This window comes from Mustela putorius, unplaced genomic scaffold, assembly GCF_011764305.1.
Source record: "Mustela putorius furo isolate JIRA1106 unplaced genomic scaffold, ASM1176430v1.1 tig00537303_pilon_pilon_pilon, whole genome shotgun sequence".
Lineage (NCBI taxonomy): Eukaryota > Metazoa > Chordata > Mammalia > Carnivora > Mustelidae > Mustela > Mustela putorius.
In genome coordinates this window covers 805,288-819,684 of record NW_025422441.1, presented here as the reverse complement: position 1 = coordinate 819,684, position 14,397 = coordinate 805,288, and the positions used below count along the sequence as shown (strand labels likewise).

The window sequence follows — 14,397 nt, the reverse complement described above, 5'->3', positions numbered from 1 at the left end:
GCGGCAGGAAGTGGCCCTGCCCAGCAGGGTTGCCCACTACCTTTCTTGCCCTCCGAGGCCCTGAGCACAGCCAGGTAGAGATTGTCCTCCGAGCTGGTTCTCTTGCGGCCCAGGCCCTCGGGCTCGGGCACCCGCAGCCAGTGCTGAGACATGGTGCCGCCCACCCCTCTGGCGCTCAGTCCCCAGGCCCCCCCGCGCTGAGCTCCGGCCCTCGTGGCACACAGGCGGCTGGAGGCTGGCGCTCCACGGGACCCGCGGGCTTGCTCTGCTCCAGGCAGAGCTGGTGTGGCCGCTCCCTGCGAGCCGGACTCCTTCGGGCTGCTGTCCCCGCCCCGAGCCCCACCCCGCCCTGCCCATGCCCCTCCCCCCCAGCGGGAAGGAGGAAGGTGGCCCCTCCCCCAAGGCCACACCTAGGGCCCCACAGAAACAGGAAACCCAGGGGTTTCCTCACCCACCAGCTGCCATAGTCCCAGAGGGACACCCAGGGATTTGAGGGGCCTGGCACTTTGCTGCACACCTCCTGCTGCCAGGACCACTCCAGCCCCCCAGCCACCCCACGGTACACCCTGCCACAGGGAGGGGTGCCTGAGTGTGGCTGGGCCCAGGGTGCCCCGAGGCCACACCTCCCTTCAGGACTTCAGCCCAAGTCCACCCCTCAGCCTGCCCACCCTGTCAGCTGGGACCCCAGGCTGAGTGACCCTGAACTGGGGGAATGAGCTAACCGCCTCTTTTTTGCAGCCCTACAGACCACATCCTTAGCCCTATTTCTTTGGCCTCCGCCCCCTGCTAGGCCCCACGATGCCCCAGCTCAGGAGCCACTATGGTCCCATGCCGGCCCGGCCCTTCTGAGCTGCCCACCAGGCACATCCTGGAGCAGTGCCCCCTGTCCAGAGGCACAGCACACGGCGGGGCAGGAGCGGGCACATAGCTGAGCGTTGACTCATCAGGCAGGACCGCCCAGCCCCAATCTGCAGGAACTCGGCCTGAGTTGGGGGGAGGAGGGGTGCAGGGGGCACTGGGGAGCGGGGGGAGGGGGCACCAGTGAGTCAGGGTCTGGGAGGGGACCCGAGTGACTCACAGGAGAGGAAACCACACCTGGGGGCTGTTTGTGGTCGGGCGGGGCTCACAGAGAGCAGCAGTTCAGGGCGGAGCAAAGGGTGCCCGGTGCAGCCCGGCTTCCTCAGGTCTGGGCAGACCCGCCTATGGCCGGCACTCCTGCCCCAGCCGCCCAAACAGCCACAAGAATTTTCCAGTCAGAGCATCTGGCTTGATGCGATCCAGCTGCGAGCCGGAGCCCCCCCTACCCTGAGCCTCCCCGCCAAGGTTCCGGGAAAAGCTCACCCCACCCCCGTTCGTGCTGCCCCTCTGTGGCCACAGGAGGGCGCCCAAACACCACGGGGTAAGGGGGGCGCCGGCCAGGAGGAGCTGATAACACCCCACCGCCCCCCACGTCTAAGTGACACAGCCAGACCCTCAGGCTTGGAGCCCCGGCTCTGCACCTGGCTCCAGACGCAGGATGGAGGTCTAGCTCCACACTCCCCACACCCCATGCAGAGCCCGGGGCAGCGAGGTGGCCTGGGGAGGCAGTCTCCACAATCCCACCGGACATCAGCTCTCCATGCTCCCGAAGGCCTCCCAAATCTGGCTCCCAATACACCCACCTGCCCCCTCCCCAAGTTTGGAGCGGGCAGAAATGCCCCTTCAGAGGACACCTTGCCCTAGCAGCCGCCCAGAGTTCCAGAAGCCTAGACTGAGCACGTGCAACAAGCAGCCACTGGGCAAGGCCAGCACCAGCACCAGCGGGGAGGCAGGGGCCCCTGCCAGCCAGGGTGTGGGTGTCGTTCTGGGGAAGGTCCCTGGGAATGGGCCAGGAGGTGCGGGGCTCACAGAGAGCAGCAGTTCAGGGCGGAGCAAAGGGTGCCCGGTGCAGCCCGGCTTCCTCAGGTCTGGGCAGACCCGAGGAGCCAGGACCCAGGAGCCAGGGCCTGAAGTCTGACACTGGTGGGAGCCCTCACCCCCGGCCCCAGCCCAAGCTCCGTCTCCAGCTTTCTGACACTCGGGGTCTCCAAGGATGCTGGGGAGGGTGGGCAGCCGCAGCACCTGCTGCCCCAGGGAAGCTCTCCTCCCTCTGAGCTCCCCCTTTCCCTCCACCTCCAAAGGCCTTTCTTCCCAGCCCTGCCTGCCCCTGGCTCCCCTCCCCCATCAGATTCAGGCCCTCAAACCAAGAGGCAAGCCCTCCCAGGCTGGCTCAGCCTGCGTGCCCTCCCCCAGGCACACCGGCCTCCCAACACTGCTGGCCTCAGCTGGCCCCCTCCCCAGCTGGGGCGCTCCCGCCTTGTGCTGTCCAGAACAGCAGATTTTCTGCCGCCAGCCGGGGTCCCCCGGAGCCGCCCACGACCCTTTCAGGGGTATCATCGCCCCTTTGTACAGATGTTCAGAAACTCAGGCTGAAGATCCCACAGCTAAGGAAGACGCTCCTGGGACGGGAAACCTCCGGACGGAGGGTAGCCCGCTGGCCGAGGAGAGCCCCAAGGCCGCAGAGGGCCTGGAGCGCCGTCGCCGCGCCTCCCTCCCGCCCTCCCCCGGCGTCCCGACTGCCCACGGCCTGGTGCCCAACGCAGAAGGAAACCGCGGCCGAAGCCCAGGCCGGCCCCGCCCACCTTCCCAGCCCCGGGCTCCAGACGAGGAACCGACGGGCCCGACGGGACGGAGCTCGCCTTCCCAGGTGTTTCCGCAGCGGGGGGCGGGGCTGCACCTGGGGCGCGCGCTCCGCCCCTTCCCGGAGCCGGCGGCTCCCCCGGAGGCCGTGCCCCCCGCCCGCCGCCCGGCGGCCGCACGCACCTACGCAGCACAGCTGCCCGTAGAGGTAGCCCCTGCGGGCCCGCTCACAGCCCCCGTCCAGCCAGCGCGGCCGCTCCAGCACGACCTCCCGCACGGCGAAGGCGCCGCCCGCCCCCCCTGTGCCCGCCGCAGCCATGAGCCCGGGCGCCCTGGCGTCCGCGAGCGAGGAGGACCGCGCGCAGCCTCTGCTCCCCAGCCCGCGCCTCGAGGCCGCCGGCAGCGGGCGCCGGGCCCAGACCCGAGGAACCTGCCCCCGGCGGGGCGCCCCGCCCAGCGCGCGCCGGAAAGCCGCGCCCCTACTTGGAAGGAGAGGACCCCGCGGGGCCCGGGGCGCTGGCGGCGCAGGGAGGCAGCCCGGCAGAACAAAGGGGCATGGGAACCCGCGGGATGCCCAGGTTCCCGCGGACGGGAGCCTCGGGGGACGCCGAGGCGCCGGGAAACTCCCCTAGACTGACGCCCACGGACTGACGCTCCCAGAGGCTGGCGCTTGGGGACGGCGCCGGGAGCAGAGGGCTGAGAACTGCCAAGAACAGAACTGAGGGGCACTGCAGGGCAGCCCACGACAGCCACGGAACAGGAGCCCATCCCCCCGTGGGGACGGGGCACACAGTGGGCGGAGGAAAGAGCAAATCTGCGGAGAGAAGCGCCGGCCCCATGCATTGTATTAAACGCCCCGCAGCTGAGTCACTCGCGGCTCCCCGGTCCCCAAAGCCACGCCTAGAAGCCCCATCCTGACTCAGTCCTCAGATCCCGTGGGCCTGGCACCCAAACTGGGCACCCCTGCCCCCCAGGTGCACCCAGGCACGGACCAGACACAGCTCCAAATCCTTTAGGGCAGCCCCTCAGGCCCCAAGGCCAATCCCCGCCCCTGCCCCATTCACAGGAGGAGGCAGGCCCCACCCCATCCCTGCTGGGCGGTCCCTGGCTGCCGCAGGCGGGCACCCAGAGCTGGTGACTTTGAGCAGGCGGTGGGGCAGAGCTGCAGCCTGGCTGCCTGCCCCTTGGCAGTCCTGGGCCCGGCGGAGGGTGCTCAGGCCCAGCCCCACCTCAGTCCTGGGCAGAAGCCTGTCCCAGGACCTGCCCCAGGACGGCAACCCTGCACCTGCCCTACACCTGCCAGCCGCCGTTCCTCTGTCCTTGGGAGCAGGGCAGAGGCCTTCCTGGCAAAGGAACGCAGGACCGGAGACTGGGGAGGGGAGCTCCGCGCTCAACTGTGTGCGGGCCCTGCACTGAAGACCCTGCCCGTTTCCCTCGGGTGGGGCTGGGGTTCAGTGGCTCCCGAACCCTGGAGCCCCAGCCTGGGCAGGTGGGTGCAGAGGAGTTTGGGGACGGGGGCTCTAGAGCAGGGCCTGGAGGGTCCAGGAGGGCCTCCTTTGCAGTCAGCAGCCACCGCCCCTGCCCAGCTGGAGGCGGGGCGGGGTGAGGGCCGCCTCCCTCCCTCCGCTAAATTTCCCTGTTCCCTCCCCTTCCTGTCCCTCCCTGAACCGCAGCCCCAACTCGGTCCAGGTGGTAGCTGCCAGAGGCGCTTACCTTGCACGTCCTGCACCCGCCAGCGCCCCCTGCGCCAGTGCCACACTGCGGCCAGGGTGACGGCGTGGCCCACGACCACCAGGGAGGGAAACAGGCTGCCCGAGGGCTCCATGGCTCTGGGGCTGCACCGCTGTGGGCACAGCAGGCGGAACTGCCCTTGGGAGCCGGCTGCCAGAGACCCGGTAGACCCCTCCCTTCCCTGCTTGGAAGACGGGTGGGGGGGGGTGCCCCGGGACCTGGGACCGCCCAGCCTGCGGGACCGCCCTACCGCACCGTCTGCCTGGCGCCCCGGCGCCCCGGGGACTGGTCTGGTCCACAGCCCCAGCTGTGCTCCCGCCAGCCTCCTCCCCCTCCTCCTCCCTCCCGGACACTCGGAGCTCCCCACCCACCTCCCGCTGCGCCCAGCTCAGCTGTCCCCACGCACAGCTAGCACGCTCAAGGTTAGCTGGAACCTTAACCCCTGCTTACCCACAGCCACACCCGCCAGGAGGAGGGACCTGTAGTGACGCACAGCCCGCCCCCCCCCAGCACAGCCCGGGCAGCCTCAGCATGGCCCCCCCATGCCTCCCCAGGAGGGTGACTGCAGTGTCCCAGCACCCCACTCTGCCTCCAAGAAGCCCTCTTGGTGACAGCTGCCAGGAGCCCAGCAGGGATGGGGGGGCAGCACCCCGGCCCCTTCTGGCCCCCCCAGGCTTGCAGCAGACCCAAGCACCCCCCCCAGAGCCCCAACACCCCCATGTGGGACAGCGAACACGGACCGAGGGAGGGCTGGGACGATGGCCTGGGAGGGCAGGGTGTGTCAGGGAAGTAAGGACAGACAGAGCCTCCGGCCGGGCCCCGCGGGCCCCCGTGGGCTCTCAGGAAGCTTTCAAAGACGGCCCACCTACCCGGCACGATCTTCATTAGGGACAGCAGCGGGAGCCCACGGGGCAGACAGGGAGTGGGAGCAGGCTGTGCAGAGGGTCACAAGCCCTCAGAGGCGGCCGCGAGCCCCACGGTGGCGGTGGGAGGAGGGCACGGCCGGCCGAGCCGCGGTCAGCAGCAGTGCCTGTGTCCATGGGGGAGGGGAGGGGTGGGCAGGGGGGGCTATAAATATCTGAGGAGAGCAAGCGGGGCCGTCACTCGTCCAGACTTAGAACATGACGCGCAGAGCAGGGCACTGGGGCCCTCACCGGAGTCCGGTCCTGCTGGGGGCGGCGCCACCCAGCCCCAGCTCCTGCCCGTGATTCTAATAATAAGAGGCCACCTGGCGTCGGGATCCACCTCAGAACAAGGCCCAGCACGGACACTGAGGCTTGGGGGGGCTCCCGCCCATGGGAGGAGAAGCAGCCCTGCCCAGCCCGCCCTGCCACTTAGGGCGCAGGAAGTGGTGGGGGCTCGGGGAAGGCCACAGGCGCAGGGGGCTTGGCTCCCTTTCTCCCAGCGGGCCCCACACAAGTCAGTCCACACGACACCTGGCCCAGGAGACAGAGCAGCCTCTCCAAGGTCACACCACGAGCCAGACACCCAGGGCGCCCCAAATCAGGCTGAGCCGCAGGAAGGTTTGCCAGCCCTGCAGCACAGGCCCCGGGACCCTGCCCCAGGCTGCCCCCGATGCCCGCCCTGGCCCCACCCTGAGCCCTCGCAGCCTCTGGTCTGCAGGAGGCCTGACGCCAGAGGTCACTGTCAGCAGGCATGCCCAAGCCACATCCTGGAGCCCTGGAGCCCAGCCTGGACAGCAAACAGGACATGGGGGTAACCATGCCACCCTTTCCTCCCTGGGGCCTTCAGGCCCCTGGCCCACAAAGAGTTAAAAAGGATTTATATCCTCTTGTGTAGCATTTCCTGTGCATGAAGCACCATATTCTATTTCAACCTCAGAGAACCCCAGAAGGAAGTCGAATGCTCTGGCTGAGCCTCAGGGATGGGGAGCCTGTGCAGAGCCAGGAGCCGGCCCCTGGGGGCCCCGGGCAGCGGCCGGCACCGGTGGTCACCCCACAGCAGATCACGCTTGGCCTCCGACCACTGGGCTACAGGCACCACGGTCCACCTGGGGTGACCAGCCGCTATGAGAAGAGGGCCCAGGCCGGCCCCCAAACCGCCCACTGGCCAAGCCCCCAATTCAGAAGCTCATTTCTGAACAACGGCCTACAGCCCGTGGCTCTGGTGGGAGCCTCAAGGCAGCCCCAGGACTCCACGGGCAGTGAGAGGACCCCTCCGGGGCAGTGGGTGGTCCCCCACCGCCCACCTAGACGGGGCCTCCCACCTCCAACGGCCAGCCACGCCCACAGGCAGGTCTGAGAGGGGACCCGCTCATCCTGCACCGCCGTGTCCTGGTGTCCCAGGCAAGGCAGGCAGTCCCCAGCGCCCCCAGGGCCCCAGCCCCAGCCCAGCTGGAGCCCCCATGCCCACAGCCCCCCAGGGGGGCTGCTCTGCCCTACCTTGGCCCAGCTGAATCAGCTCCTCCATGCTGTACCTGTCCATGGCGGCCGAGCACGCGCCAGGCCAGGCCCCGGAGCCAGCGCGGAGGCCAGGCAGGGAGAACAGGAAGGAGGGGAGGGTGGGGGGCGGCGGGGGGCGGAGGGAGGCTCACGCGGGCCCTGGGCTCCCCACCCAGCTCTGGGAGCCGTGACTCCTCCTCACGGCCACCCCTGAGTCCGTGAGCAGAGCCAGAGCCAGCAGAGCCGAAGCCTGGTGGGGCAGGGGGTCCGACCAGCCCAGGTGGTACAGTGGACCGGCCTGCCCGACATCCCCAAGCCTCCGTGGAGCCCACAGGGCCCACCGGTCTTTGATGCCTGCCCCGACCAGCCCACCGGCAGCAGCGGGCCCCCGCCTCCCCCCAACCCCCCCCCCGCCCCTATGGGTCTGCAGCCTGGGCAAATGCCACACTGGTGTCCCTCTCTCTGCTCCCCTAGGCATCTTCCCACCAGCCGATCCGGGCCGGGAAAGGCAGATCTGATTCTGCTCCGGAGCCCCACCCGAGTTCCACGAGAGCCGGGCGCAGGAGCTCCAGCACAGACATGGAGCTGGTGACTGTTGCCAAAACCTGTCCCCGCCACGCGGTGCTACGTGGCCATGGGAAGAGCGCCGCCGTTGCGCGTGCTGACCCCAGGTTCCCTCTGGGACACAAGCAGTGCTGACCCCGGGTTCCCTCTGGGACACAAGCAGCACACAGGAGAGACAAGGTATGCTGTGGGGTGGGCCACCGGCTGTGTGATGACGGTGCTGCGAGCATCAGGTCCCTTTCCTTGGGGAGCATCTTGGGTCAGCTGGAGTTCTGAGCCGGGCAAAGCAATACTACAGGAAACCTAGAAGAAATTCCTACACAAACGCCCCGGCCTGGGCTTCCCACCACAGAAGTAAACCCCAACTCCTACCACAGCCACAGGCCCAGGTCCACGTCCTTCCAGCACCCCTACCCTCACCGAACCCCCCCAGCCCACCGCTGCCAACTCTGGGGGGGGCCGGTGCTGCTCGACGGTCAGGTTCAGCTCAGGGCACCTCCTCGGGGGTCCCTCCCCGATGGCTTCTGAAGCTCGCTCCCCGGCGTCCATCCTTCCTCTCCGCCCCTCCCCAGGTGCTAGGGGCTTCCCCGGCCAGGGGCTTGGTCTGGGTCTGGCCAGTATGCAGCTGACGGAGCAAGCCGGCCCACACAGACAAGCAGACCACCAGGGCTCGCAGGCGGGGACGGAGCAGGCGCCTGTGACTGCTTCACGGCTTCCGAGCTCCTTGGCCAAGGCTGGACAGGCAGGGGTGACCCACTGACCGAGGCCATTCCAGGGATCAGCACGGTGGGCCTCACCCTAACGGAGAGCAAAGCCGAGGGAGAAAGGGGTCTCTCCAAAAAGTCACTGACTCTAGGTGCGACCCCAGAGATGAGGATGTGCCCACACCGCAGCCAGCACCCAGCAGGCCCAAGGTGCCCCCAGCAAGGGTGGTCCTCAGGTCCACGCTGGACCCTTGGGAAGCCCACACCCGCAGGCCTGACTCAGCCTGGAGCTGGAGCTCATTTCCTGTTGGAAACTCTGAGCGGCCGCCTGTGGCTGCGGCTTGGAGGAACACTGAGTCACCGCCGTCGGGGCCGGGGGCGCCCTCCACTCTGCCCGCTGCGGCCACACCCAGTCCCCCATCCTGGCGCTACGACCACATGCCCGCCCAGCCGCCCAGCCTGGCCACAGACAAGGAAGGAAAGAGAGAAAAGGAAAGAGGAGCTCGTGCTTACCGCACCCGTGACTCAGGAGAGGGAGAGGGCCGGAGGGCCAGGGGCAAGAGTCGGAGGTCCCAGGGGCTAGAACCCGGCCACGGGATGCGAGTCAGTGCTGATCAAACACCCAGCCAAGCACGCACCGTCCCCTTGTGGGGGACGCTGTCACCCCACTGACAAAGGAGTTGGAAGATCCACGCAACTTCTCCACAGCCACAGGGAGCACCCGAGAACATTCTTCTAGCCGACAACCTCACTGATCCTCCCGGATGGGCTCCCAGCCCTTGTGGGGCAAACGAGACCACACCAGAACTTGAATAGAACTTGACCCCTATTCACGTGGCAGACTCGTGCCCACCCAGCCGGCCTTCTGGTAGGCCCCCTTCCCAGACCCTTAGAGACCCCGTTCCTCCCCAGGGGCAAGACACAAAGACGGAAGCGGCAGCCAAGCCTGACCTCTGCTGGGGCACCAGGGCCACCCCAAGTCAGCACCAAGGCCAGGGGGCGGGGAAAGCACATGTGTGAGCCCCAAGCTACATGGGACGCAGGAGTCTTGCCAGCACAAGCTGCTTGGGGAGAGAGGGATGCCACGGAGGGAGAACACTGTGACGGGCCCCCTGGCAACCCCTGGGGCCACAGGACCTGTTCTGTCCTCTGGGAGCCCCTTCCACCGTCGGCCCAGACACAGGACGGGGCCCAGCGCCCACCACACCCTGGTTCTGGTCTGCTCTTCTCCCCACAACCCCGGGCCACCCCCTGGGCCGTCCCCAACCCCATGGCAGTCACGCTCCCAGTCACAGTACCACATCACAAAACCATATGAGCCACAAAACCGTGGGGGTAGATGTCACCAGCCCTAGACAGACCTGAGGCTCAGAAAGGTCAGACAGTTGGCCCGGGCCACCCTACTAGAGAGCCCCCACCACGTCCCGTTCTGGCACATCCTCTGCGCTCCACAGCCTCGCCCAGAGAGGGCTTAGGGGCAGCCAAGCCATGGGGACACGCGAGGAAGGCTCAGGCCAAAGGCAGGGCCAGGGCTGTGCGGAGCAGCTGGGCCTGCCAGTCCAGGCCCCCAAGCCCCACCCCTAGCCCCAGGGGGAGCCTGGGCCTGGCCTGCCAGCGGCCCAAGTGCTCCTCCATGGCCTGCCCACCCCAAGGTCCTCAAGCCACAAGGAGGAGCCACGTGGGTCCAGCGGCTGAGCAGCCCAAGCGCGGGCAGACAGAGCACCACCTGCCGGCATAAGCGACGTTTCCACACGTGTGCTGGCCACCCCAGCCCACCAGCCGGTGCCCGGGCACCCCGTTCCCGTCCCCCACAACTGGGGCCCAGATGCCGCTGACCTGTGGCTGGTGCCGGCTCCAGAACAGACATCCCCAGGTTCCCTGGGGCGGCGGCGGGCGGCACAGGGGGCTCAGCCAGCTCCTCCACGGGCTCCTTCCGACGGTAGACCCGCCGCTCCTCACGGGCAGGGTCCTCTGCTGGCTGCGGACCCCACTTCAGCGGGCAGCCCAGGGGACCCTGCACAGACTGCGCGTGGGGGGTGCGGCGCGCGGGCATCACCATGGCGACGGGGCGGCGCACGCGCTGCAGAGAGGCGGGCACGATCTCCGGCGGCAGGTGCAGGTACTGGCGCAGGTGGGCCATGCCCTCATTCGTGAGGTACCAGTAAAAGTGGCGCCAGGCGAAGGTCTCCCGTACCAGGCCACGGGCCCGCAGGGAGGCCATGGCGCGCATGACCTGCAGGTTGGTGGCGCCGGGGACGTGAGGGTGCAGGCTGCGGGGTCGCCGATCCTTCTTGGCCACCATCACGCCCTCGCGGAAGAGCACCTCGTAAATGGCCCGCAGCTGGTCCAGCGGCATGAGCATGCCGGCCACCATGGCTGCCAGGGCCTGGAGGCCGGGCGGGGCCGGGGAGGAGGCCAAGGAGGTCCAGGAGGCCCAGCAGGCCCCCGCGGCACAGCCGAGACACTGGCGCCGGGCACCGCAGTGAGCGTGAGGGCGCGGGCTCCGGGGCTGGGGGATCCGCGCCGGGCTCTCTGGCTCCCAGAGGCTCTGCCGGCACTGTCGCCTGCCCGCCGCCTGCGGAGCCTCCGCCCGCCCTCCCGCCGGCCGGCCCCCTCTGACTCAGCAGCACCGGCGGCCCCTCCCACCCACAGCCAGCAGGGGCCCCTCGCAGAGTAGGGGGCACCTTGCCACACCGGCACCCCAACAGCCCCCCTCCCTTCCCGGGCCCACAGCTCCGACGTCAGTAATTACATCAGTTTCTAAACACTTCCTTCATGGCTCCTAAGACGGGGCGGCGGAGGGGGGGGTGTCCGCGAGCAGCCAAGGACCAAGAAGCCGAAAAGGTGGCAGAACGGGCAGCAGGGAGCAGAGAGGACAGGAGGGGTGCTCAGGCTGGGGACCCAGCTCAGGGCTGTGGTCTCAGGGTTTCCTGGAATTACAAGGATCCCACAGTGGGGTGCTGGGCTGTCTGCGCCTGGGGGCTGGGGCACTTGAGGTCTGAGGGGAGAGCTGGGGTCCAGGGAGCAGGGCAGAAATCTGGGTGGAAAGCTGGGGTCTTAGGGAGCAGAGGCCTGAGGCAGGACGAAAGCAGCAGCTGCTGTAGCACATGGCCAGGCGGCGAGCCGCCACCACTGGCTGCTGTCCGTCAAAGGGGCAAAGGAGCAGAGCCCCCACCTCCAAATGCCAGGCCTGAGACACTCTATTTAACACTTCCCTTGCCCAGCCAGCTCAACGGGAGGCGGGGGAATGCAGGAACAGAGCCTCTGGAACCCCCAAACACTTAGAGCAGCCAGCAGAGTAGGGGGCTCTGGGCAGGCCTTCATCCACCCCAACCCCCAGGCCAGCTGCTGGAAGCCAGAAAAGCTCGGTGGCCACAGAAAATCAGTTACCAAGTCCCCACCAACCCAGGCAGGCCTGGTGCCCCTACTGCTGCATGGACACTCTGCCCTGGGTGGCCACGTGGCCACCTGTGTATAAGGGGGGACAGACGCAGAGGAGAGGAGCAGCGCACTGGCAGAGGGTCAGGGGCCCCAGCAGGGTCCACAAGCGTCGGCGGGTTCCACGGGAGGGCCCTGGAGCCCGGCGGGCCGCACCCACGAGTCACTTCCAGGCTCCCACAGCAGGGGCTCTAACCGTGGACCTCCCGTGCCTCCCCCATTCCACGCGAGACCCCGCTGTCGCGCACTTGCGGCAGGCCCCCGCCGCCAGACCTGTTCTCTCCCCCTCCCCCAGGCCGACACACCCATTCCCACCAGGCGCAGCTAACGCGGGAACTGATTATAAATAGGGCAAATAGGGCGGGGGTGGGGGGATCCCGAGGTGGGAGGCGCCCGCGGGCAGGCGGCCAACGGGCAGCGGGCGGGGGCGGGTGTACGGGCCGTTGCCATGGCACCGCAGCGCCAGCCCCAAACAGCGCCCCGACCACGCGCGCACGCACGCGCACACACTCCGTCACACGCGCGCGCGCACTCGGGGGACACACGCGTGCGCCAGGGCTGGCGGGCGCGGCGCTCAAGCGGAAGGTCCTGCCAACTGTCCCCACGGCCCCGCCCTCCGCCCCCCGCCGGTCCCCTGCAGCCAGGCGGGCAGCCAGGCGGGCCCAGCCGCAGGGAGACCGGCTCCGGGAGGACGCACCGCCTGCGCGCGAGTGGACGGCGTCCACGCCCCTTCGGCCTCGCAGCCTCGGAGGACCCTCCCCGCCTCCCGGCCGCGGCTCGGGAACCAGCACCGGCCGCAGCTCAGGACCGCACTCAGGCAGGCCCGGCCCAACCCCGGGTGCAGAGACGCCCACTCTCCCGGTCAGGCGCCCGCCACAAGCCCCCCGCGGTCCCCCCTGCGCACCCCACAGCCCTCTCTTCACTTTCTGCTCTCCCGCCCATGCCTACCCCCTTCATCCAGGCCATCTTCGTGGCATGATGCCCCGACCTACTCCCCCCAAATCCCCAAGCCAACCGACGCCCCCCAAAATGACTCCAAGCCACCCCCAAGACCTCCCAAACACTTGAGCCTAGGGTATCTCCTACAGGGGCCTGCCCCGGCGACCGCAGCAACTTGGGGAACCGCAGAAAAGGGGCGGGGCACCGTAGGGAATTCCCCCTCCCTCCCACCAGCCCCGGCGCCCTCGGTGGATGAGGGGCGGGGCAGGCAGGAGCCTGGAGCAAGCTGTTCCCGGCAGCTTCGTCTGCTCCCGCACACCCCCCGCCCTGTCTCTCTCCGTGCCAGGGTTGGGGCGCCCCCCCAAAGTCCCAGAGCTGGAAGGATGCCCTTTTCTGCCCCGCCCCCACGCTGCAGAACCGCAGCCAGAGTCGCTGATTCGGCACCGGGAGGGCCAGGGCGTGGGGGACTTTGGGGGGGGGGCAGGACGGCCTCCTACCCTTACACTCCGGGGCCCTCCAGGTTTCCAGGGCAACCAATCGGAACCCTCGGGCAGCCCCCAGCCTCCCCACCCCAGAACAAAGAGCCGCACTGTGGACTTGCCCGGGGCCAGCCCGCCTGGCGCCTCCCCACAGTGATACCCACTGCCCTGGCCAGTCCCCTCGGACGCCGAGCCGCAGGGATGCAAAGCGGTAGGGAGGCTGGGAGGGCCGCAGGCGGGGCGGGAGCTCCGCAGAGGCCGGGAAGAAACGGGGCGGATCCGCCGCAAACGCCGGCTCTCACCTCGGACCCGCCCCCGTCGCTGCAGCAGCCCGCCCCGCCCCCCCCCCGACCCTCACCGCAGGGCTGCAGGGAGAGTAGTCCCCCCGCAGCCCAGAGCAGACCCCGGCCAGGTGGAGCCCTGGCGGCGCATGGGCCTGGGGTCTCCGGCGGCTCCGGCTCCCCAACCCCAAGGCTACTCCCGGGACAGCAGACCTTCACCGCGGCCCTGCGCAGGGCTGCACCCAGATGGAGGTCACTGCCTGGCCCTCGCCTCCTGCCTCGGGCCCCGTCCCCGGCCCGCACCTTTGAGGGAGCTGATCTCCTGCTGGATAGCTCTCGAAGGGTCCATGTCTCCACCGGGACTGACGGCGGCGGTGCCTCCGCCACGCAGAGTCCAGCCCCGCAACTCACTGCCGGGGCCAGAGCCGCAGCCTGGGGGAGGAGCCGGGAGGCCTGGGGCGGGGCTTGTCAGCTCGGGGCGGGGCTTCGGCTGATCAATGCTCAAGGCCGGCAGCCCAGGCGGGAGCTCCCGCCGCGCCCCACCCCCTTCCTCCAGCCTCCACCTCGTGGTGCTTGACCCTGCCAACTCCAGGTAGATTGCCCGGTCAACAGGCCCGATCCAGGTGAGCTCCGATGGCCCATCCTTCCCCAAGCCACAGCCTCGCGGTCAGAGTGACCAACCAGTCGTTCCTGCCGGTGGCTTCCCGGACCTCGAAGCCACCGCCACTCACTACCCTGCAGGAGGTACCCACTGGTCTGGGCCACCCAGCGACCTCCTCAGCCAGTATCCTGGTCCTGGAAGGCAAAGGCCCAGAGACAAGAGAAGAGAGTCTGGCCAGCCCCAGAGAATGTGGAGACAGCAGGACCAGGGGAGGAAGAGTTGGAGACACCTGTCCCTGGGGGTTCACCAAGCTAGGGAGCTCCCTCAGACTACCTTAGACAAGGGCCTGGAGGCAGGAGATACGGACCACCGGTGAGGACGAAAGAAAGCAGGTTCCCCAGGTCCAGCCCGTGAGAACGGAAGGCGGCCCACCCTAAATCCTCAGCTTTTACCGGGCCGCACGGCCCACCCACGAGGCTTCCTATCTAGATCCTCAGGAGGGCAAATTGTCTGATCCAGCAGCGTGGCTCTCTCAGGCCTGCTAGGGCCTTATCAGGTCACCTGGGCCAGGCACTCAGACTTTGGACACGCCAAACCATC

At 68.7% G+C, this 14,397-nt stretch overlaps 1 protein-coding gene and 1 long non-coding RNA gene across 22 annotated transcripts in view; one reads left to right on the top strand and one right to left on the bottom strand.

The window, feature by feature from the left end:
• PLEC (plectin) overlaps positions 1-14,397 on the bottom strand; it is a 53,965-nt gene that overhangs the window by 23,767 nt on the left and 15,801 nt on the right. For 2 of the 21 annotated variants that reach the window (XM_045074084.1, XM_045074086.1), the window contains exon 1: positions 13,500-13,604. The exons of 6 other annotated variants lie outside the window; for them this stretch is intronic. In XM_045074084.1, coding sequence (XP_044930019.1) covers positions 13,500-13,545 — 46 coding nt within the window. In that variant the 5' untranslated portion in view covers positions 13,546-13,604. Of the gene's footprint in view, positions 1-40; positions 324-2,841; positions 3,005-4,371; positions 4,723-5,258; positions 5,436-6,791; positions 6,871-9,895; positions 10,639-13,499; positions 13,605-14,397 lie in introns of those variants that run through there. 13 more of the 21 variants (XM_045074069.1, XM_045074070.1, XM_045074088.1 and 10 more) reach the window with 9 other exon arrangements.
• LOC123390334 lies at positions 3,227-7,731 on the top strand. The gene is made up of 2 exons (XR_006604942.1): positions 3,227-4,147; positions 7,266-7,731. It is a non-coding gene; the product is annotated as an uncharacterized LOC123390334 (long non-coding RNA).